The 22,861-nt window shown below is 44.0% G+C and overlaps 13 protein-coding genes across 13 annotated transcripts; 8 read left to right on the top strand and 5 right to left on the bottom strand.

Annotated features, from left to right (window-relative positions):
- Positions 1 to 70: 70 nt before the first annotated feature.
- SS1G_06689 (hypothetical protein) lies at positions 71 to 1,178 on the bottom strand (the record flags this gene model as incomplete). Its single annotated transcript, XM_001592398.1, has 2 exons — positions 71 to 782; positions 838 to 1,178. The coding sequence occupies 2 exons, from the start codon at positions 1,176 to 1,178 to the stop codon at positions 71 to 73; spliced, it is 1,053 nt and encodes a 350-aa protein (XP_001592448.1).
- A 277-nt stretch (positions 1,179 to 1,455) lies between these two features.
- On the top strand, positions 1,456 to 2,947 carry SS1G_06688 (hypothetical protein; the record flags this gene model as incomplete). The annotated part of the gene is made up of 2 exons (XM_001592397.1): positions 1,456 to 1,612; positions 1,665 to 2,947. The coding sequence occupies 2 exons, from the start codon at positions 1,456 to 1,458 to the stop codon at positions 2,945 to 2,947; spliced, it is 1,440 nt and encodes a 479-aa protein (XP_001592447.1).
- A 1,655-nt stretch (positions 2,948 to 4,602) lies between these two features.
- SS1G_06687 (hypothetical protein) lies at positions 4,603 to 5,331 on the bottom strand (the record flags this gene model as incomplete). Its single annotated transcript, XM_001592396.1, has 2 exons — positions 4,603 to 5,031; positions 5,098 to 5,331. 2 exons carry the CDS (start codon positions 5,329 to 5,331, stop codon positions 4,603 to 4,605), a joined length of 663 nt encoding a protein of 220 aa, XP_001592446.1.
- A 1,164-nt stretch (positions 5,332 to 6,495) lies between these two features.
- SS1G_06686 (predicted protein) lies at positions 6,496 to 6,600 on the bottom strand (the record flags this gene model as incomplete). Its single annotated transcript, XM_001592395.1, has 1 exon — positions 6,496 to 6,600. The coding sequence occupies one exon, from the start codon at positions 6,598 to 6,600 to the stop codon at positions 6,496 to 6,498; it is 105 nt and encodes a 34-aa protein (XP_001592445.1).
- Positions 6,601 to 8,732: 2,132 nt separating this feature from the next.
- On the top strand, positions 8,733 to 9,098 carry SS1G_06685 (hypothetical protein; the record flags this gene model as incomplete). Its single annotated transcript, XM_001592394.1, has 2 exons — positions 8,733 to 8,901; positions 8,953 to 9,098. The coding sequence occupies 2 exons, from the start codon at positions 8,733 to 8,735 to the stop codon at positions 9,096 to 9,098; spliced, it is 315 nt and encodes a 104-aa protein (XP_001592444.1).
- Positions 9,099 to 9,645: 547 nt separating this feature from the next.
- On the top strand, positions 9,646 to 10,354 carry SS1G_06684 (hypothetical protein; the record flags this gene model as incomplete). The annotated part of the gene is made up of 2 exons (XM_001592393.1): positions 9,646 to 9,730; positions 9,786 to 10,354. The coding sequence occupies 2 exons, from the start codon at positions 9,646 to 9,648 to the stop codon at positions 10,352 to 10,354; spliced, it is 654 nt and encodes a 217-aa protein (XP_001592443.1).
- An 825-nt stretch (positions 10,355 to 11,179) lies between these two features.
- Positions 11,180 to 12,286, top strand: SS1G_06683 (hypothetical protein; the record flags this gene model as incomplete). Its single annotated transcript, XM_001592392.1, has 3 exons — positions 11,180 to 11,285; positions 11,360 to 11,885; positions 11,962 to 12,286. 3 exons carry the CDS (start codon positions 11,180 to 11,182, stop codon positions 12,284 to 12,286), a joined length of 957 nt encoding a protein of 318 aa, XP_001592442.1.
- Positions 12,287 to 13,119: 833 nt separating this feature from the next.
- SS1G_06682 (predicted protein) lies at positions 13,120 to 13,341 on the bottom strand (the record flags this gene model as incomplete). Its single annotated transcript, XM_001592391.1, has 1 exon — positions 13,120 to 13,341. The coding sequence occupies one exon, from the start codon at positions 13,339 to 13,341 to the stop codon at positions 13,120 to 13,122; it is 222 nt and encodes a 73-aa protein (XP_001592441.1).
- A 987-nt stretch (positions 13,342 to 14,328) lies between these two features.
- SS1G_06681 (predicted protein) lies at positions 14,329 to 14,481 on the top strand (the record flags this gene model as incomplete). The annotated part of the gene is made up of 1 exon (XM_001592390.1): positions 14,329 to 14,481. The coding sequence occupies one exon, from the start codon at positions 14,329 to 14,331 to the stop codon at positions 14,479 to 14,481; it is 153 nt and encodes a 50-aa protein (XP_001592440.1).
- Positions 14,482 to 15,386: 905 nt separating this feature from the next.
- On the bottom strand, positions 15,387 to 16,649 carry SS1G_06680 (hypothetical protein; the record flags this gene model as incomplete). Its single annotated transcript, XM_001592389.1, has 1 exon — positions 15,387 to 16,649. The coding sequence occupies one exon, from the start codon at positions 16,647 to 16,649 to the stop codon at positions 15,387 to 15,389; it is 1,263 nt and encodes a 420-aa protein (XP_001592439.1).
- A 412-nt stretch (positions 16,650 to 17,061) lies between these two features.
- SS1G_06679 (hypothetical protein) lies at positions 17,062 to 18,472 on the top strand (the record flags this gene model as incomplete). Its single annotated transcript, XM_001592388.1, has 3 exons — positions 17,062 to 17,190; positions 17,243 to 17,561; positions 17,610 to 18,472. The coding sequence occupies 3 exons, from the start codon at positions 17,062 to 17,064 to the stop codon at positions 18,470 to 18,472; spliced, it is 1,311 nt and encodes a 436-aa protein (XP_001592438.1).
- A 759-nt stretch (positions 18,473 to 19,231) lies between these two features.
- Positions 19,232 to 20,362, top strand: SS1G_06678 (hypothetical protein; the record flags this gene model as incomplete). Its single annotated transcript, XM_001592387.1, has 4 exons — positions 19,232 to 19,404; positions 19,515 to 19,627; positions 19,681 to 20,174; positions 20,225 to 20,362. 4 exons carry the CDS (start codon positions 19,232 to 19,234, stop codon positions 20,360 to 20,362), a joined length of 918 nt encoding a protein of 305 aa, XP_001592437.1.
- A 776-nt stretch (positions 20,363 to 21,138) lies between these two features.
- On the top strand, positions 21,139 to 22,827 carry SS1G_06677 (hypothetical protein; the record flags this gene model as incomplete). The annotated part of the gene is made up of 1 exon (XM_001592386.1): positions 21,139 to 22,827. The coding sequence occupies one exon, from the start codon at positions 21,139 to 21,141 to the stop codon at positions 22,825 to 22,827; it is 1,689 nt and encodes a 562-aa protein (XP_001592436.1).
- Positions 22,828 to 22,861: the final 34 nt, after the last annotated feature.

The following is a 22,861-nucleotide window of genomic DNA, read 5'->3' as shown; positions in this document are numbered from 1 at the left end:
GTGGAATGGTCTTTGATATGACCATTTTTTTGTACAGTTTAATAATGACTTATGGGTATATTCAGGAATATCATGCTCGGCGGTCTGCTTTTGCTGCACCTTCTTTACTTCCCTTCTTTGCAGCAGCAGCGTCCCAATATTGCTGTGCACTCTGCTCAAGTCTTTTCTGCTCCGATGTTGCCTTAGCATCCTCCAAGAGTCGGGAAACACTCTTGACCAAAACATCCTTCTCATATTCCTCGGCAGGGCCACTTCCCACCCATCTAATCTTACATTCTCTATCTAGGATGTATGTGTAACCGACCTTACTATTTAATATCCCTATAGATTCTTTCATTTCATCCGTAAAGCCCTTCTGGACTACAAAATACCTCTTCCACATCCACTCCGGTAGCTTTCTCCTTAAACTCGGCCGAAACAACTTGATGAGCATAGCTCTCAGATAATTCTCCTCAACGTTGATATGTACCATTTGTGCCAATCCTTTATTTTTTCTCACTACCGCATGTAAGCCCGGATTGCTCTTCTCGGACGCAAAAGTAGCCGCCTGATTCTCTGCCCATGCACCACTGAATACGGACACCACCGACACCTTGCCCTGCAGTATGGGTGTGGTGTTTTCATATAGAGTTGAGTCTGGCTCTAAGGTCCGACCAGTCAAGTTTGGGAAATAGAGCGCGCGATCGGCTTTAAAGATTCTAGGTGGTGCTAGGAAGGATTTCCCCTTGTGATATTTCATATTGCTCCATTCTCTGTAATATGGCTTGGACATTGCCGCCGTCCTGTTTACTTGATATTAGTGGCCTGCACATACCGTTAAAGGCAGATAAACCTCACAATTGCTTGCGCTTTTCGAGATGTTTGTCCCAATTGACGAAATCATCTCTTTTTTGTTTCAATGTCCTAGTATCTATCCCACTATTCTCTCCTACTCTTGGTGGATTTGGAAGTCCAATCGCTCGATCTAAAGGTTTGGGCGTGAAGCCTTCAACTTTCTTGCCCGAAGCTCTTGGAGCTTCATCTAATACTGACGGGGTTTCTGGCGCCGTCGATGGTATCTCTTTCTTTTCGTCCCATCGTGGATACGTAGTGGTGAATGAACGCCATTGACATAGCAGACATGCCGAAGCATCCAATTGCTTCCTTGCGGATCGTATTGGTAACCGTGTAAGGATCATCTTCGTTTATGGTGAGTGAGGCCCTGTGAAAAGCTCCGGCTAACAATTTGATATGCCCAGAAATTTAATTCTGTTCCCCAGATTTTTCAAAGAATCCCTGTGCTTATGCTCGGATATTTCTTGAGCTTCTTATCTTATGCCGTTGATATCCTCGATCCCCGGATTTTGCACTTTCACCCCCCAATAAGTCTCATGAAAGTACTTTTGTATTTTAAAGAAAATGTTCAACAATCTTTTTTTAAAAACTTTATGAGACTTAGAACTCAAGTCGTACAAAATGCGTTATCAATTCTATTCTAGAGTGTTGAGCAGACAATGGAACGTCTATCAGGGTCTCAATCTTCCCAAACGATCTCCAACCACACACAAATTCTTTCACGCATCTGCGAAGCGATTAGCCATTAAACCGTTCATGCTGGCAGATATTGGAGAAGGTTAGAGTAGTGATATGATCAGAGATATTCTTCGTACTAATTCATATTTCAGGGATCAAAGAATGTGAAATCATACAGTGGTTCGTGGAGCCAGAAGCCCGGGTGGAGGAATGGGACAAATTATGTGAAGTACAAAGTGACAAAGCTTCGGTCGAGATTACCAGTCGATTTTCCGGTGTCATAAAGAAACTGCATTATGAAGCTGGGGATATGGCACAGGTGGGAAAACCCCTCTTGGATATTGATATACAAGGCGGGGTCGAGCAGGAGGATTCGAGTGTCGTTGAAGGATCAAATCCTAGCAAGGATTCCAAGGCCCAATCTCTGGACAAGTCGCCCACGGAATACAAAGTAGATGTCCCGGGTGCTTCACAACCAGCTGCTGGGTCTCAATCTTTCACTCCAGCCCCTAAAGGAAAGCATGCAGCATTGGCGACACCGGCAGTACGGCATCTTACAAAAGAGTTGGATGTAAATATATTAGATGTGACAGGTACGGGAAAAGATGGCCGTGTACTCAAGGAGGATGTGCATCAATTTGCTAGACAGAGAGACAGTGCTCCATCAACAACCCCAGACCTCGTGGAGACGAACGGCGAGCCTCAGAAGGAGTATACTACCTCATTAACGCCTGTTCAACAGCAAATGTTCAAGGTCATGACGAAGTCTCTGGCCATACCTCAATTTCTCTATACTGATGAAATTGACTTCACGAAACTCTTTCAAGTACGAGATCGTATCAATAAACAATTGGCAAGCTCTCCCATCAACGGTGTCGCCAAGCTATCTTACCTACCATTCATCGTCAAAGCTGTCTCTTTAACTCTCAATCATTACCCCATTCTAAATGCTCGGGTCGACATTGATCCCGCCACTCAAAAACCCATATTGACAATGCGTCCTCAACACAATATCGGCATTGCAATGGACACCCCAGCAGGTCTCCTCGTCCCTGTCCTAAAACACGCTCAATCCACCTCCAGCCTCCTCTCCATAACCCAATCTCTCACTTCCCTCCAGTCTCTTGCCACAACCTCCACACTTACCTCCTCCCATCTCTCCGGTGGCACCATAACCATCTCTAATATCGGCAACATCGGCGGCACTTACCTTTCCCCTGTCATCGTCGAGTCTCAGCTCGCCATCCTCGGCATCGGCAAACTACGCACCATACCTGCGTTCGACGCCGACGGGAACGTTGTCCGGAAACAAGTCATCAATTTCAGCTGGAGCGCCGACCACCGAGTGATTGACGGTGCAACCATGGCTCGCGCCGCCGAAATGGTCAGAGGATATATTGAGGATCCAGAAACCATGCTCTTGCATATGAAATGATGCACTACTGCACATCCAACCTACATGACATCATGCCCTGGTCTCGTTTTGCATACATGTATGCCTAGTGAAAGCGGCTGCAGAATCCAACACCACGAGATCGTTTTTTGCCCCAGACCACAAGATCTCATTTCATGCTGCATTCTGCATCACCTTGAGATATTTGATAGAAACACAACATACGCATTTCTGTGATACCATACCCCACGGGCATGAGGATACGCACTCCTCTCCCACTTCCAATTGGGTAAACGAAGTCACGAAGTCTGTTTTCACGTTGATGAATTAGGCAACCACACCAAATATGACTAACTCATTATAAACATCTGCGTCGCATTCGGGGTCTAGAAAAAGGGGGGGGGGGGGGGGTTCGGGTTCAGCTTTCGGGTTCAAATGAAAGAAAAAATGAATAATAATGAATATTGATTTGCACTTGCACTTCCACTTGCGAATGCGAACCCTCCCAATTTGACGTAGCATAAAATAACAATACAAAACAAACATACTTACATACACGTACATGCATGCATGCATACATATATAAACCAAGAACCTATCACATCACTTCTTGGCAAATAACTACGGACTTGAGGACCAATATACCCATATCTCTCCCTTTCTCTCCCCATCCAAAACCCCATCTAAAACCAATACCAAAACCAATACCAATACGCAGCCTCGTCTCATCGCACACGACACAAATGAGTTAATAAGTACGTAGGTAGGTAGGTAGGTAGATACCTACCTACCCACGAATCTATAATCGGGTTGCTCTGACCCCAGCTGGGCTGTCCAGGCTGGGGTGCATACATAGTATATAACCAAAAAAAATTGATTTTCCGGGGTTTTTGGGGCCATGGGGTTATGGGCTTTTTGGGATTTTTGGGTCGCTAATACCCCGCATTTTGCATTCTGCATGAGGATAGGGAAGGATAAATGGTAAGTTAAATGAATGAATGAATGAGTGGTAAATAAATGAATGAATGAATGGTAAAGAGCAGATCAGGGTCAATTATGTGATGTGATGTATGTATGGATGAAAGAATGATACCCGATGTTACCTAGGTATGCATAGATAGATATAGAATCGTTCTAGCATTTTCGAGTTGGACTAGTTGGCGTCATTCATTCATTCATTCATGAATATATAAGAATAAAAATTGTGTCATTTCCATATGACTGCATGGAAGAATTTGGATGCGTGACATTCTTTATTAATCTAATTGCGTAGTTGCCCAGTCATGTATTTTCTTCATCTACTTTCCTTCATCTTCTCATCTTGCGACTTGGTCATGACGTGAACCCTACCCCTTTAGAAAATTCATGCGTATGAACAATGTAAGTAAAACCCATATGTAGCTACGGCTAATGGAAAAAACCGCGCCGAATCCTTTTTGCCAGCCCCTCCAATAGCCGTCCGTATGCAAAATGCAGATGTAAATACATCAACTGATAAATATCCTAGCAACTCCGAATTATGTAGCCGAGGAGACATCCCCGGCCGTAAGCTAATGATGAACGATGAAAGACATCTCATCCGCCAATTGGTAACCGAGCGCCGTAGATGAAAAGAAAATGAGCTCTCTATCTCTCCGCTGGGAGCATTCTCCATATTCCACTACCGGAAATGTCTAAAATCATGAATCCCTTGCCAATTAGTTTTGTATCGTTGATTGAATCTTCGCCAACGCATCATGCTCGACTTCTTCTATCGATCCGCTGACGTCCACCTGAATTACATCTGTTTCATCTTTCGTAGGTGGTTCGAGAATACCAAATTGACTATGGACCATATTCGCTCCCATAAAATGACCCTTTCGAGCACCAACTCTCTCCAATAATGTTTCTTCACTAGCATGCAAGTATACGAAATGAACGAGAACATTGTGATCGTAGTAGGAGGCTACACGGATGACATCGCGGTATTTGCGTTTTAGAGCTGAGCAGGTAAGGACAACGCCTTGAGAACCGGTGTTCAAACGATTGACAGATTCGTCGCGGAGTTTGGTGAGCCAGTCCCAGCGATCGGCATCGTTAAGGGGTGTGCCTTGAGCCATTTTATCAATGTTTGACTGTGGGTGGTACTGTTTCGAAATTTGGTTAGAAATGAGTTACATATAAAGTAGATTGCAGAATTGATGTATAAATACCTCGTCTCCTTCAATATATGGCAAGTTCATAGCATTGGCAACATATTGAGCCACTGTACTTTTGCCACATCCAGCAGGACCGGTAATCAACCAAATGTGAGAATGGCCTGTCTTGGGTTGTCTTGATGAGCCGGTCAATGAATTCGAGTTTGACGCCGAAGCGGATATGGATAAATGGTCAGTCATGGTTGAAGTTGGTTGAGCCATATTCGAACGGTTTTCGTAGGACAACATGATTGCTAGTTTTTGCTAGGGGTTCTTTGGTGAATAGCGTGGCGGAGTTTCTTTGTAACTGGTATAAGAAAGGTCGGAAATCAAGGTCAATTTAGCTGCCGGACAAAAGGGAAGGAATTCAATGTCAATGTAAATTGTGATGTCATGTATGGATGTATAGCAACAGTAAACTGATATACACGGGAGAATATATAGATATTATATATATATATATATATATATATATATACTTTTTAGGAAGATTTGTTGATGAGCTTTAAGGTTCTTCTGATGGAATGAGGAAAGATGGGTGGTATATGACCAATGATGAAGTAATGTAGTTAAATTCAAACAATCAATGGAAGCCTCACGATGTGGAAAGGGGAGTGAGGTATATAGCAAATAATAATGAGGATCCTGGAGTAAGAGGTATGGTAATAAATGACGGCAAGTGGCGGTGGGTCGTGTGCCTACATTTCCTTATTAAAAATAGTAAGGAGACCTTGAAATGGAGATTGGGTCAACTGGTTGGTATGTACTATGCACGGAGTACGAGGTAGAGTAGTTTTGGGTGACGGAAGAAAAAGTGTACGGAGTACCAAGAGAAATTGAACTTGGCACGGTTGATGTGACCCACAGAAAGAAGTTTGGAAGGCTTGAAGAGAAGTCTCGAAGACCCTTGTGGCCCCATCTAGAAGATCTAGTCACTTCTTTCATCACCGCTTCTCAGCTGCGCGCTGCGTTGCACGGATGAGAAAAAGATGTAGAAAAAAATAAAAGAAATAAAAAACATCCCTGCTATTCAAGGTTTCCTTGTAAGCCGGCTCCGGATCATGTACCTGAGATTCCAGAAACAGACGGATTCCAGACCAGAAAGAGGAGCAGAAGCACGAGCAGAAGCAGAAGCAAAGAGAAAAATCTGCCACTTGAGACATATATTTCGGCCAGCCAGTGCCCTGGATTCATACTAGGCTTCACCCTTCCTGACAAATGAAGAAGGTTCAGATGAGTTTTATGGACTCCATTATTCATTATTAGGTTGGGCTGCTAGTTAGCAAATTCTCCTTGAACACGGAAAAATGATGGAAAAGCGGAGAATGGAGGTCTGAATGGTTCAATTAGATGAAAAAAACGTGGAAACCATCTGGATCGAAGTACGGACGCACTGTGATGAAAATGGAAGTTCTACACCGGCATGGTCAAAACCTCTAGGTGGTATCGCTTGAAGTCTGATCCTCGATTAGGCGTAAGGGTGATACCGCAGAGATGCGAGATGATAGTCATGGCCATAGATGTCCTCCGTCCGTACTGTAAGTTGTATACGTAGCAATACAGCAAGTACATACCTAGTGCTGAGCAAGTCTATGATTACTGTCTAAGGGAAATAAAACGATTCACGCGGGTCGTAAACGACGCAGATGCAGTACAAAACGCAGCCTGGCGGACACAACTTTCAACGTTTTCATCCCGTGTCTGTGTGAGTTTTTGGGGGTCTGGAAACGGACAAATTGTCATGTAGGTAGGGGTTCAACGATTATCTGTATCCAATTTCGGACATTTATTAATATAATACACAAAGACTCCATCATTTGTGTCATTGAAAATTTCTGGCTTCTGAAGCTTATTGTAGAATGAATAGAAAGCAAGGTTCGTGCGAGCTTTTTTTTTTCTCGTTGCTTTTCCTGTCATTTCATTCGTGCGACTTGGCTACAAGGTTATATCGGCCTTGCCCAACGTCAACTGTCGACATCACTTCTTCTTACTGCATACTCGAGTACCATTTCTACTATAGTCTCACTAATAAACGGAGTAAATGTAAGTTTGCCTAAATTCATGCCCATTCCTGTTCTTACTACATGGGTGGATAATGGCTCATACATTTTATTACCAAAAAGTTGTGGAGAATTAATTTTTCTCTCTCCTTTTCATTCATCTCCATAATCCATCCGCCTCTTCCCACAACCGTGGTTTAGAAATTAGAAGTCACGCTGATGACTTCCCTAGTCATTGTAGCGGGTCTCCGATCGGGACTCTCGCATCATGTACTGAAACCCATGCTGTGGCTTACATTAGGTTTTCATGGGGATCCTCTTCCAAAGACGTGGGGGTCACCGCGGCTATGGGAAATGCTGCATCCATCTGAGCGTTCACGAGCGTCGCTACCTAGGCATTGAGAGAAGCCAGCTCGATCAAAAATTTCAAACAATGAATTCTCACCACGTCCAATTCGTTGAATCCACAAAATACTTCATGGTCACACCGCTGCTTATATGCATTTTTTGATCACAACAGCTGACCTTGACTCGTCTGGAGTCCAAGCCATTAAGGTTATGGGTTATGTTGTAACTTGGAAATCCGGAAGATGCAATCGGTTATCCGGTCAAAGCAGTGTCACAACTGCGCTCAAGGATGGAATTCATTTTGATGCTCTGTCCGAGGATTTTTGATGATTCTATGACAAACGGTTAAGAAATTATCCTGCATGTTTCAAATATGGGGGAAAGTCCATGTAACAAAGCATATAATGAGGGGTAAAGGGAAAAGACTTCAATTCATCGGCAACCTCTACTCCCAACTTCAACTAAGCCGAGTACAAATCTGTGCTGATGCTCCAAATTTTCAAGTCAGATGCAGCTAAGATCAACATCGCCTAGCATAAGATGATGCTGATGACGTTGGGAATACCTTCATATTTTGTATTCGGAGATACATCTCGGTTCATGGTACGGTAAACAAGGAATAAATTCTTGTATGGGGGGTTATTTTGAAATGATTGAAACACCCCACCTTCCTTGTAAGGTACTTGCTTCCCCCGCGCCTTTCTTAGTAATTCCTTAGCTCTGTCTGGGGATGGGGATGCAAAAATTCCCATTCTTGGAATATCAATGCTGTACCACGATTGAATATGTAAATAATGTTACATGAATTTTGCTCTTTGAATTAATTCATGGCACTGATTCTTGGGAGAGTCATTCTTCCAACATGCAACAGTTGACATATATATATCCTTCTTGCGAGTGGCAGAGAGGATTTTCGACAATCAAATCGACCTTTCAAATATCTGAAACGTATGGAATAGAAAGCTCCAGCTAACCCTCGGGACAACACGAGTTGTGCACACTCAACCAATCATAAAATAATGAGCCCCTCCCTCCCAAAGCTGTCAAGCAGGAACCATCAATTGTGCAGTGTAGCAAAATGTGGGGTAGTCACGGCTGTTAGTATTTCCGATAACGCAGTTCACTATCAGTATCAGTAACAAATGCAACAAAAGACCAAAAAACAGAAATCGCTCCTGCTTCCTTTGATACCTCATGCTTTCCCGCTGTAACCCTTTTTGGAGATCTACTGCGAGATCTCTTACTTTTCCCAAGCCATTGAAGAGCAGAGTTCCGATCAAAAGCGGACACGGTTATCATAAAATGGCTTCAATCATGCAAGGAGCAAATCGTTTGAGGAGGGTGATGGCGGAAGGAAAGGAACCGGCGATGGGTTGTTGGCAGATGATTCCTGGTGCTAATGTTTCGAGGACTTTGGCGAGGACGGGTGTTGATTGGGTGTTGGTGGATTGTGAACATGGGAATATAGATGGTGAGTTTGCTCCATTTTGGAGAGTTTTTTTTGATATACCTTCTAAACTAGAGATACTCCCAATTGTGCACGGAAGATGGTGCGTGGTAGAAGTACCATCATCTATCAGATCTCCTGCTGTAGCTCGTACCTTCATGATATGTTGGGCGGATGTAGTCATTGGGACTAGGAAGATCTACTATAACCAAGTGGCATGAGTCATCATTGTGATGTTTTGAGTCCGAACTACAGTTGGACAACGAGGGACTCTAGATTCTTGAATCTATTTGGGATTCCTTTGAAACAATAACTTCATTCGGGAAATGAATCTGTGTTCAAATATTCAAGAATTATCGAACATTGGGAAATTCAGAATCAAGACTGCATTTGGACAAGGGTGTCCAACAGTCCAGACAAGTAGGCGAAATGTGAGTTTTCAACATCTGGAAAAAATATCAAATGTCCGAAGTAAATTCTGCATTTTATGTAGTATGAGCATTCCAAAATATCTCAAAATTCCAAAGGATTTGAATGTTCTAAACCATTACAATATTTGAAAGTATCTTATTGTTGCCGCAGTCTGGACTGTTGGACACACTAGGATTCTGGACTAACGGAATTTCTGTCATTACCCACTACCCAATTATTGAGATCTCATTTCTCATATACTTTTCTTTGCTTGATCTTAGATCGAGAACCAATGGGATTTCAAATGACTTCTTGAATAATTTGTCGCAACTTATCTAATGCTCAACAGATGCCGCAATGCATGATGCAGTCCCGGCAATTGCTGCTTGTGGAGTGAGCCCAATAGTCAGGATTCCTGATAATCAAGGATGGATGGTTAAAAGTAAGTCACCAAGCTATTTTCCCATGTGTTTTCGAGATATTAATAGCTTTAACAGGAGCTTTGGATTGTGGAGCTCATGGTGTACTTGTACCTCTCCTATACACAGCCGAGGGAGCCGAACAGCTCGTGAAAAGTGCCAAGTTTCCGCCTCAAGGCCAGAGAGGTTTCGGATCACCATTCCCTCATGAACGTTTCGACCCCGAATTGAACTCTGATGCATACTTGAAGCAAGCCAATGATAGCATCTTAACCATGGTACAAATCGAAACCAAGGAAGCACTGGAGAATATCGATGCCATTGCTTCTGTCCCTGGTATTGATGTTCTTTTCATCGGACCTTTCGATCTTGGAAATAACATCGGCCACCCTGTTGTTGCAGGGCAAATGCATGAAAATCTCCATTCAGCAATCGCAAAGATCCTGAGAGCAGCAAACGTAGCTGGGAAGAAAGCTGGAATCTTTTGTACTAGTGGAGAGCAAGCGAAAGGATACGCCGATCAAGGGTTTCACATGATGAGTGTTGCAACAGATATGCATATCTTACCACAAGGGGTAATTGCTGCTGTCAATAAGGCGAAAGGTCAAGAAGACGGACCTAAGTTGACGGGTCCTTATGGTAGATAATTTGGTGACCAGTGCACAGATACTTCTCTTGTTTTTAGCACAGCATGACCAATTCTCTTGATATTCTAGAATAGATTTTAGAGGTACAGTTTCAACATAGATCAAACAGAGCTCTTCCCTTCCACTTCATCCATCTTTGCCTTGATTTCTTCTTCAGTGAATCTATGCATCAATTTCCTCGCTTTAGACGCCAATTCAGACTGTTCTTCCCCAGCATCCTCCCTACTGACGTGAATCTAACGCAAATTGTCAGCAAAATCATATTTTTCTGTGCATCAACATTCACTAACCACAGGGGTATCAAATTCGTATAAATCCTTCCACTGCTTTTGTCCATCTTCCATGACAGCAATCTCTTTATACACAAATGGTCTCGTCTCTCGAACTTTAAATAATGTATCTTTGGCGTTGGTACACAGTGAACAGTTAGCTCGCGTGAAGAGCGTGATTCGACATGTTTGGAGCAATCGTATTGTTGGGTGCATAGTGGTTTAGATATCTAAGTACTTCTGACTATTGAGCCTCAAAGTCGTCGAATTGATAATGACCCGAGAAAATAACCGCTCCGGGGAAGGTATGATTTACCCTACACCCCGGTTAGGATAATTCCCAGCGGGACGGAGCAAAAAGCGGTGAACAACATTCTCCACGGCAGAATCATTTAGAGCATTCTAGAAATTGGGGAAGGTGGAAAGCTGATTGAGACTTTTCCATCTGCGATACACAAGATTTTATCCTCGTATTAGAATTCTATTTTGTAAAGCTTCCTCCTTCTTTACCAGAGTAGACTTGACCTTGATTTGATTGAAGAGGGAATTAGACAAGATGGCGCAAAAATGTGTACACCAATCTTGTGGGAAGGTTTATACTGATTCAGAGGAAGACTGTCTTTACCATCCTGGACCACCAGTTTTCCATGAGGGTCAAAAAGGTATGCTGATTTATACCATCCATTCAAAAAGCTCTCGACAATATGTTTAATACTAAAATATACCCAAAAACTAGGCTGGAAATGCTGCAAACCCCGCGTCCTAACCTTTGACGAATTCCTCTCCATTCCACCTTGCACAACCGGTAAACATAGCACTACAGATCATCCACCACAAGTAGAGAAGAAACCAGCTCCAGTTGCATCTACAGAAGCATCCCCAGCTCCATCCCCTCCTCCTGAGCCTTCCCGCGCTCCAATTGCTCCAGCTCCTCAATCCGCTGCTACTCCTCCTCCTCCAGCAGAATCTGAAGACGATGATGCGTCCCTAGAGATCCCGGTAGGGAAAACCTGTAGGAGGAAAGCTTGTGGGAAACAATATGAGGGGAAGGGTAGAGAGGGGGAAAAATGTGTCTTTCATCCCGGTGTGCCTATTTTTCATGAGGGTAGTAAGGGTTATACATGTTGTAAGAGGAGAGTGTTGGAGTTTGATGAGTTTATGAAGATCGAGGGGTGTAAATCTAAAGATGCACATTTGTTTATTGGGAGTGGAGGGAAGGGGAAGTCGAAGGAGGGGGGTGAGGAGATTTTGGAGACGGTTAGGTGAGTGATTTCTGTTTATTTTTGAAATGACGTCTTGGGGAAGTTTGGGAAATGAAACTAATGATAATAAATACAGATACGATTTCTACCAGACAGCGAGCTCAGTAATCGCCTCATTTTTCCTCAAGAAAATCAATAAAGATAATGCAGTCGTTTCCTTCTCCGCCTCTCAGGAACTTACACTCGATCTCCCCACCACAGACGCAATTCCCAAACGCTATAAAAGCATCGTTCCACTCTTCGGCGCAATCGATACAGAAGCCTCGTCCTTCAAAATCATGGGCACAAAATTGGAAATTACATTGGTAAAGGCAGATGGAGCCAGTTGGCCAGTATTGAGGAGTGATGAGCAGAGGACGGGAGAAATTATACAGGTTGGGAAGGCAGGGAGAGCGGTTTAGGATAGGGTTGGCGTTAAATGTGTGATGTTGTGAAGCGTTGAGCGTGGCATGATTAGATAGATGGTTCTATTATGCATAGTCTATGGATTATAAGAGAATAAAAGTTTATATACCTTTGGGATTTGTGCTACTACCTAGTATGTATATGTGGTATAATATTGGTGTATAAGGAGTTTGGACGTCAATCTCATTGTGTAGAATGCGACTCGGGAGTTAAAGAAATAAGTATTCTGATGGATAATGCATCCGGCTCTTTGAGAGAAGTAGCAAGTGGGAAGTGAATGCGGGAGAGGGTGATGGAAGTCAGTGATGGAAGTAATGATGGAAGTAATGATGGAAGTGAATGGTGAAATTAAAGAAAAAAGGGTGAAAAGTGATAAAAAGTCAAATATAGCCGAATTAGTAAGAAGAAGGAAGAAAAATATACTTATCTTCAATGATATTACAGAATGTAGTCCAATGATAGGGGGGAGGCTCTTGAATACTGAGATTGACTAGGTTACAGCTAGATTAATGGAAATATAGAAAAGCAAAAGCAATGAACTTCAATTCAAATCTTCAATGTAAGATTATATAACAGTATGTAAAAGTAAACACTAATTTTTCTCCAGTATATCCCAATCCATCTTCCCAAAAAGTTCCAACACTTAAGCTTTTAACCGCCACATTGAGCATTCCAGTAATAACAATGGTATAATCATCAACATAAACAAACGCCCGTCCCTTCAACACACACCCATAGGATATATCCCCTTCCGGGTTCCCAAGCATTAACACCTCACAGTCTCCCATCTCATCCTCCACACACATCACCCATCCATCCCTACCCCTCCCTAAACCGCCTCATCAGAACCAAATCCCCGAGATGCAGAATTTCCCGCCGTAAGACTCCTACCCAATGTAGAATCATCCGATCCACTACCCAGATATCCATCTCTCGAGGAACGAGACATAGATGCCCGCGCAGATACAGCACCCCCTTCATCCTGAAACCCTATACCACGGGACATTCCCCGCGATTCCGAAACAATGGATCCTACCACCACAGAATCCATATTGCTATCTGCGGAAACATCTGCGGAAGAGCTGGGAAGAGCCCCGTATATGTATATAGAGCGGCCATCCTCGGCAGTGGCAAAATGATGAGCACTGGGATGCAGCGCGTGGGAGGGCAATTTGTTGAAGGAGATTATGGGACGGTTGTCTATGGTGAATCCTAGGAGTTCGGCTTGGGGGATGGAGGGCGTGCTGGGTTCGGTTTCTGCGGAGGTTTCGCTTTGGCTGTGTGGGTGCTAGTTTGTGGGTTGTGGGTTGTGGTTTTGTGGGTTGTTTGGGAGTAGTGTGTCCAATGGTTCCAAAAGGTGTGGATATTCTAAAAGACATGAATGCTCCAAATGAATTCAATATTGAAAATAGTTTCAATATTCGAAAACCTGTGATTGTTGGACTACTTCCGGACTATTGGACACACTGTTTGGAAGAGATAGAAAGGACTTACCGCGATGAATCTATCAAACCATCCACAAAAGTCTCAAAACTCTTTATTGTCGCCGCGCTTAGCCAGGCCTTGAATAGATATTCGAAGGCAACACCCAGCCAAGCTATGATTAGTACAGGTGTTCCAATTGCCACACTATTACACAAAACCAGTCAGTTCGAATTCGACAAAGCTAGGTAACATGAAACATTTCAGCAAGCTTAGGTACTTAGGTATTAAACAAGATGAGGTACTCAATAAGATGTGTCATTCAAAGCATTGGAGCGAACGAAGCATTCAATGAATGGAGCGCCCATCCAACATTAAGCGTCCTCGTAAGCATGGGGGCAAGAGCAGTGGACAGAAATGCAATAGTTCTAATCATGAGAGGAATCTCCGAGTGAGGCACTGGAGAGAATATCGATGAAATGCTAAATGACATGAAATGCTCAAAAATAAAATACATTGAAAACTAAGAGGTATCATATAAATCACGATTACATACTTGACCGGAAGCGACTCCCTTCCCATAAATGACCACAGCTGAGCCAACACAATACCAAAAATGGCAATTGTACTTCCCACCTGCAGCAATGTCCAGAATGACGAATATAGGAAAGCCATGTCCGATTTATGGCAGAAACCGAGAGAGAATGCGGCGAAGGCTTCGAAGACTGTACAGAAAAGCGCGACGATGAAACATAAGAAGGAGACGTAGATGCACCGAATCTGGGTGCGGCGATGTTTCGCTTTACTTTTGGAGAGCAGGTTTTGACAAATGTCTCGGGAAATTGTAGGGTGAAGTTCTGCCGTCTTAATGTGCCTAAACGGTTTTGTTAATTGTTCGCCAGTGACATCGCATAGCAGATGAAGGGGACTGGAGAGGGATAAACATACGTGGCTATATTGGCACTTTTGGTAAAGGTACTCGAAGCAATGGTCAACATGACGTGCACAACCAAGAATAGAACCCAGAAGATGCTCTTTACCTTGCCTGGACTCAGACTATGCATGAAATGGCCATGCTTAAGACACTGCTCTAATTGCATTAGATCTGTTACATTGGACGCCATAGTGATTCTCAAGATAAGTAAAATAATGATAATAGAAAATAATTAGACTGGTTGCTGTTTAGAGTAAACGTTTCAGCTGCTTCGAACAGACGCGGGACTGGTGAATATTTATTAAAAAAAACATCTTGGTTTATTGTGGGGGGTATTTCAGAGTCTAAATTTCATGATTCACATACTACGTTAGAGTTCACCTTATTTGAAGCCGTCTCCTCGCTTGCGAAACCGTTGAACTTAGTCTACAACCAATTTTTACGAAGACACATCGTGTTGAAAAGTCTGCATTCAATTGGGTACACGTCAACTAGGTCCCACCTATATATCTATTGTCTTGACTTGCGTTTTGCGCTCGCAAAATAGTTCAGGTTAAACTAAACGTTTTAAAATAGCAAAGGAAGGCATTTGACAGGTCTGCAAGGGCCGGGAGGCTGAATGATAACTTCCGATATAATCATATTTTAAAGCGATTTCCGCGCTAGCGAAATCAGCAGGTCGTCAAGATCGACAGACATTAAAGTAAAGTTCATTCATCCATACCTCCTTAAAAGCTCATCTACTCCATACCTTCCATAAGCTCCACCGCATCCAGCAACATTCCTTTATTGCCAATCCATAGTCTTAATCGATCCCAGTCTTTACCCTCTTCTTCCCCACGCCGCCATTTTTCATGAAAACCCCATGATCCGGCGACTTTATCTATCGCAGCCCGCTCTTCTTCACGAATCCAGCGCTCCCTTAATGGCATACCAGGGGCCCAGGTTACGCGATCCATTTGATCATTAGCTGTCGTCACAGCTACCACACCAATAGTAGTCGTGAACCCCATATATGCTAGGATTCCAGCGAATGCAATGTTTGTAGCCATGCCCGGTTCCATAGTGTTTTGGAACATGGCAAGTTGTGATGCAACACCATATGCTGCAATAGGTGCCATGCCAAGTCCAGTGGCAGGTAATAATCCTTTTCGGATAAATTTGGCACGGCGAAATGCTTTTTGCGCATACGCCGTATCAATGATATCCATAGCTACATCCAGCTCCCTCGCATCAATCGCTGTCTGTAAAGCTTGATCTGCTATAGCCATTGGGATGGCATTGTTGACCTTGTTTGGATTTTGATTTTTGAATTGTGTCGGCTCGGAACCGTCGACCAGTATCGGTTTGTTCGCATATAAATAAAATACTCCTGGGAATGTTTCTGGTTTTCCTAGACACGATTGCGCGCTGATGTATAATTCCAAAATCTCTGGTGATATGAAGACAGCCTCGTTAGAGACAATTGAAGATAGGGCTTGCGAGAGCTCATCCACTAGAAATTGGGTCTCGCGGTTTAGCTTTTGAACTCGTAACTCCTTCGAACCTCGATCAGCCAAAGAAAGTAAAGACGCCGCAGCGGTTACATCCTTCTTTGCTTCTGATGATTTGGCGGGTTCTCCAGCAACATCTGCGGCAATCAAACGGCATGTATGGAGAACATTCAGAATAGCCTTCTCCGAAGGGACAGTTTCTGAGAGTAACTGACTACAGGCCCGGACCCCATGCCTTAGTTCTTGTGTTAGCTCTGCTTCTGTAATATGCCGCCGCAGTGATGGCGCATGCGCTGGATTCGAATCTGAGGAGTTTCGCGAAGAATGGAAAGGAGCGGACTTTAGTGGTTTGCTTGATCGTTTTCTTGAAGTGGTGATAAACGTACGAGGAGAAGTGGTGTTAATGGCTTTCAAAAGACGACGTTGTTGTCTGATGGAGGGCTTTTGAGAAGTTATGAAATCGCATAAACGGCACACATCCGACCGAGGCTTGAAGAGGCGGTTGGACATCTCGTAGGGCAATATCAAGTTTTCATGATCTTCAACTTGACGTTTTTGGACGAGCTGTAGTCAGAGCCCGCCAAACCCGCATCCCATCGAAATATCATAACCCTGTTCCCCGGCCCTGTAAATTTGATGTAGCTGACTAATAAAGAAGGCTGAAGTTAACGCATGAGCCACAATTGTGACGACGAACATAATGCGTGAACCCGAGATAACTTTCTGAGCTTCTATTTAAGCTTCTTCTGTGAAGCATTGAAACATACAATTAACTCATTCTGTTTGAACGCAACTCTCTTGGCTTTCATGCTTGAATGGTACCCACCATCAAATATTTTGATCAAACAACTCATTCAAAAATACATTTAAAAGTTGTTTCCCATCAACTTAATCAACTTAAACAACTGTTATTCACAAAACCATGCCTCCTCCACCTCCTCCACCACCTCCTCCTCCACCGGGATTTGGTGGTCCTCCTCCCCCTCCACCTCCTGGAGGAGCCCCAGGATCGATGCCATCAAGGCCACCTGCGAAGGTCGCTGCCAATAGAGTAAATCCCCCAGTTGTACAATGTTAAGTTCGAGTTGCTAACCATGTTAAAGGGCGCACTTTTGTCAGATATCACAAAAGGAAGAACACTCAAAAAGGCTGTAACCAACGACAGATCGGCACCAATAGTAGGCAAAGTATCCGGTGGCTCTGGGCAAATGCCAATAGGAGGTGCTCCACCAGTACCTGGAATGGCAAAACCTCCTGGGGGTTTCGGCGCACCACCCGTACCTGGGGGAAACAGAGCTCGAAGTGACAGTGAACATGGGAACGGCGTGTCTGCAGGAATGGAACAACCTCCACAGTTAGGAGGAATTTTCGCAGGTGGCATGCCCAAGTTAAAGAAACGAGGCGGAGGAGTAGACACTGGCGGTAAGCTTTATGCACTTTGAAGATAGGATAGATTCTAACTCTTAACAGCAAATCGAGATTCATCATTCACATCAGAACCCGAATTTTCTGCGCCTAAACCACCAGGTATGGCAGCTCCTAGACCTCCAATAAATGCAGCTCCTCCGTTACCATCAGCCCGGCCTCCTCCTCAGCCCAGTCCTTCGGCACCTACATTCGCGCCATCGATTGCCAATTTGCGAAAAACTGCTGGGCCATCAATTTCTCGACCTGCTTCTTCAACTTCTCTCAAGGGACCACCACCTCCTATTGGCAAGAAACCTCCTCCACCTCCTGGGACTCGAAAGCCATCAGCTTTATCAGCCCCACCACCGCCATCATCATTCGCACCTCCACCTCCTTCTTCGGCCCCTCCACCGCCTGCTGCACCGCCGCCACCACCTTCTCCAGCTCCGCGCCCTCCCAGTAACCCACCTCGAGCACATGCGCCCCCTCCTCCACCAACGTCTCCACCTTCGGCTAATGGAGGTGGTCAGAGTCTTGCTATGCAAGCAGCAATTCGTGCTGCCGGTCAAGCATCACCAATGGGTGCACCCCCTCCACCGCCGCCACCCCCATCTAGTGGACCACCCTCTATATCGTCACACAGAGCGCCATCTCCGCCTGCACCGCCAGCTGCACCAATATCAAGAAGTCAAAGTCAACAACAAGGAAGAACTCACCCAATGGATTCTAGCTCATATACTCTATCGTCGAACGGTACCTTACCGAAAACCGCCAGCTCTGATAGGAGAGTTACAATCAACGATTCTAGATGGAAATTCACCGACGAATCAGTATTTCCCAAACCTCGGGAGTTTATTGGTGGACCCAAGAAATATCGGGCTGGCCGTGGGAGCAGTGTTCCGTTGGATCTTAGTGCTTTCCATTGAGGATTTTACTTGCAAAGAATACCTTTTGGATCCGTATTTATATGTTACCATAATGATTTAGGGTGTTATAGCGGGATATCGTTTAGAATTCGGTAAGGCGGCATCAAGCTATGTGAATTGGAGTTATACGTTGGGGCAATTGACGTCGTCAAAATTCCCCTTCCAAGTCGCGAGATGAGACCGTTTAATCAGAGACATCAGATCGGTGCCCTGTGTTGTTGAGGAGAAGAATGAAACTGGGATCACAAACTACGGTATAAAAAATCATGTGTGACAGCGAGCAAATCCTACAATGAAACATCAAGGTAGATACGAAAAATAATAAACTTTTGGAAACTTATTCTTGCACTGTGTGAGTTTTATTTCGAATGGCATTATAGTAACTTCTATTGTGATTACAAGTACTCAAAGTCAATTGAAAGAGCTTTGTGAATTTCATTATTCATTCATTGAAACAATTGATGAATCGACTGTATTCCATTCCGCATATAGCAGCAGGGCTAAATGGGGTAACTCATTAAGTTTTTCGGGACCATTATCTGTCCTTTAGGTTATTCTACCGAGAATCTTAGAAAGATCTCAAACTTCAAAAGGCCCAATGCACCCATCCCCCTTCTTCACAACTCCACCCACCCCTTTGAATTCATACCAATTTACCCTCAGCGACTACAAGACACTTGGTGTTAATTGAAAGTAACTAAGTCCAGCTTCTTTAAATTCTCTTCTGCTTCTTGGTTCAACTTCAGTAGAACTGCGACAATGTCAATACGCGGTACTGCAGGGTATAATTTGGGTGGCCAGAACTCATTTGGAGGAGGACCAAGTATGGGCGGTATGGACAAACCGAATGAACCCGGTGCTCTCGACGCGATAAGGGAGCAAACAAGCAAAATCGAGGATTTCTTGGATACTTTAAGTGATCCTGTTAAGCCGTATGTTCATGTCCCTCACAGGACCCCGCAGAGGACAGCTTGAGGGGTCTGTCTATTTCTGTGCTTAATTTACTCGTATTTACAATCTGCTAATCTCTCTTATTCTGCAGTTACTTGCCAGCTATCGGACGATTCCTTATTGTTGTTACATTCTTGGAGGATGCATTGAGAATAATTACACAGTGGAGCGATCAGCTATTATATCTGCATGATTACCGACACAGTATGCTACATATCTGTCCAAAACATGGCACAGCATGGTTAACAATCTTCTAGTCCCAAGCGGTCTCACACATCTTTTCCTAATCGTTAACGTACTCGCTATGATCTCATGCTCTACACTAGTTATCGCACGAAGATACTCGGATTATGCTGTTGGTGGATTGATTGGCGTTGTAGTGGTACAAGCTCTCGGATATGGTCTCATTTTCGATCTCAACTTCTTCCTCCGAAATCTTTCAGTCATGGGAGGCCTATTGATGGTTTTGTCCGATTCATGGGTCCGCAAATCAAAGGCATTCGCAGGTCTCCCAGAAATAGATGAGAAGGACCGCAAAATGTACTTCCAGCTTGCTGGTCGTGTCTTGTTGATCTTCCTCTTTGTCGGGTTCGTTTTCAGTGGCACTTGGAGCCTTTGGAGAGTGATTGTGGCATTTTTCGGTCTCGTAGCCTGCGTTATGGTTGTCGTGGGCTTCAAGGCAAAGTTCAGTGCTATCATGCTTGTTCTTATCTTGAGTGTTTTCAACGTATTGGTGAACAACTTTTGGACTGTAAGTCGAACCCTATTGATCGCGCGACGCAATTTACTGATTTACCGTAGCTTCACGAACACCACCCCCACAAGGACTTCGCAAAGTATGATTTCTTCCAAATTCTATCCATTGTAGGAGGCCTCCTCCTCCTTGTCAACAGCGGACCAGGGAAATACTCAATCGATGAGAAGAAGAAGGTCTATTAAGCTGTTGTGGTGAGTTTGAAACGAGATGAGAGTAAGGGGGTCAAGGTTCAGGAAAAATTAAACAGGAAGCCGTGCATTTAAGGCGGAGTTCAATTTGATGAGGGAAATTTTTGCTATTATTATTGTTATGTCGTTCTTCCTCTCAAGGAAGATTCAGGAGGCTTGGACGCTTGCTTTTAAGTATAGCTTCAACATCTTCCAAATGTAAATCTCGAAGCTGGCAATTATCAAGTATATGAATGTTTTACAAGCTAAACATTGTGTTCTCTAATGCTTCACTAATGTGAAAAGACTATTGTTTCAGGATCAAATTGAAACACCTTTTGAGACTCGGAGGAAGATTAAGTCTTACAGTTTTGTCCAATCGATCTGCTAGGGCCCTGCTATTAAATCAGTATCTTCTTACCATACAAATGCAAGATGGCCTACCCACTTATTATTATTAAGGTTACAGCTGCAGACAACCTGCAGCATTGCTAATCCCCGTAAGCCACCACCATGCAACTTTAATTTTTCTTCTGTTGGCCACAAGCTGATCTGTCAATTCCATGAGCATTTTCTTCAATGATATAATTGACATTCTTCCATCTATGTTGTTTGTTGCTATATTGATGGGTTCCGTGCATCTGGCTTGAGATTGGTTATTAGCCTATTAGTTATGTAAAGTCTACTTGTTGGCATTTTCCTGCATACACTTATATCACGATACATACACTTCACGTGTACCCAAAATCTATCTCGCTCATCTCACATTACATACGCGACAAGCCGAGATCATGGCCGAAGTTCTCGGTACAGCTCTCTCGATCGTCGGGGCAGTTGGAGTCCTCGGCCAAATCTTCTCCGGTTGTATAACGGCGTACTCACTCTTTACGACCGCATCTAACCTCACACGAGACTCGGAGAAACTGATTTGTAAGATTAAGATTGAGGAGATGAGATTGTTGGTTTGGGGACGGGAATGGGGAGTGTTAGAGGGGAGGTTTGAGGAGGAATTGAAAAGGGAGGAGGGGATTGGGAATGAGAGGATGAGGGGATTGGCCATGGAGATTCTGAGTGAGTTGTATAGGACTATGACAGATTTTCAGAAATTGAGGGAGAGGTATGGGGTTGTGGAGGAAAGATCGGGAAGAGATGAGATAGAGGGGAGGGAGAATGGGGAGAAAGGGGTGGAAACAGAGAAAGGAGGGTTTGGGTTGGGAAAGCTGAGTTTGAGGAGCGAGTTGTCGAAGAGAGTCAAGTGGGTTATTGGCGACAAGGAGAAGTTCACAGTGCTTTTACAGGATCTGAAAGACTATAACGATGGTTTGGAACAACTGTTTCCACCGTCAAGATTAGCGACCCTGCATAGGACATGGACGAATGAGCTACTACAAGGTGCGCATCGCGATTTGGGCAAGCTGAAAATGTTGGAGACGGCGAGTAGTGGGGTATATCCAGCATTGAATGTTTCGGCCAATCTCAAGCAATTAAGAATCAATCTAGATGAGAAGGAGACCAAAAATTTCAAGCCAACTTATACGCTTAAGATTCAACGCCATGCATTGGTAGTCAAGAATGCGAACATGGCAAGAATTCATGGACAGTACAAGAATCCCTCACTAGTAGAATCACAAGAAATCATAGTGGAATGGGTGGAGTATGATAGAGAAGACCTCGACGCTCGATTAAATCACCTCCGTCGAATAGATGACCTCGCAAGAATGATTCACAGCGCTTCAGATCGACACCCTGACCTCCATACGATCGATTGTCTCGGCTACACAGACGACAATACCTCCTCCCGCTACGGACTCATCTACCGTTCTCCCTCTTCTGCTCCCTCCTCCTCCACTCTCAATTTCCTCATCACCAGCAGCGACTTCCGCACCCCTGACCTAGGCGATCGGTTTAAACTCGCCCATACACTTTCTGTTGCCCTCTGGTCTCTCCATTCATTAGACTGGCTGCATAAAAATCTCTGCAGTAGCAATATCCTCTTTTTCCCCAGCGCATACACGAAAAGTCTAGGAATCTCGAAAGAAAAGGACAATGTTCCAGATATAAGTACACCATACCTCCTCGGATTCGATGCTTCACGCCCAGATCATATGGGCGAAATGTCCATCGCATCGCGCAATCCCACTGCGGCAGATCTCCACCGTCATCCATCCTCTCTACATTCCCCTTCTTGTCCGCGCAAACAGTATTGTAAATCTTTTGATATATATTCTCTAGGATTAATATTACTAGAGATTGGTTTGTGGAAAATATTGCAAACGTACCATAAACCGCATTATTCGGCCGAAAGGTTCAGAGACAAGATTGTGGTGCAGAATTTAGTGCCGGGGCTGGGAAGTAAAGTTGGGAGAGGATATAAAGAGGTGGTGGAAAGATGTTTGGCGGTTAGAGAAGATTTGACTGGGCTGGAGGCGGGGGTGTTGATGGAGTTTGTGGTGGGAAAGTTGGAGGGTTTGAGGGTTTGAGGGTTTGAGGCAGGGTATCTAAAAGCCACAATTC

This window comes from Sclerotinia sclerotiorum, genomic scaffold, assembly GCF_000146945.2.
Source record: "Sclerotinia sclerotiorum 1980 UF-70 scaffold_8 genomic scaffold, whole genome shotgun sequence".
Taxonomy (NCBI): domain Eukaryota; kingdom Fungi; phylum Ascomycota; class Leotiomycetes; order Helotiales; family Sclerotiniaceae; genus Sclerotinia; species Sclerotinia sclerotiorum.
Note: the sequence above shows the minus strand (reverse complement) of the source record. Positions and strands in the feature narration are given on the sequence as shown.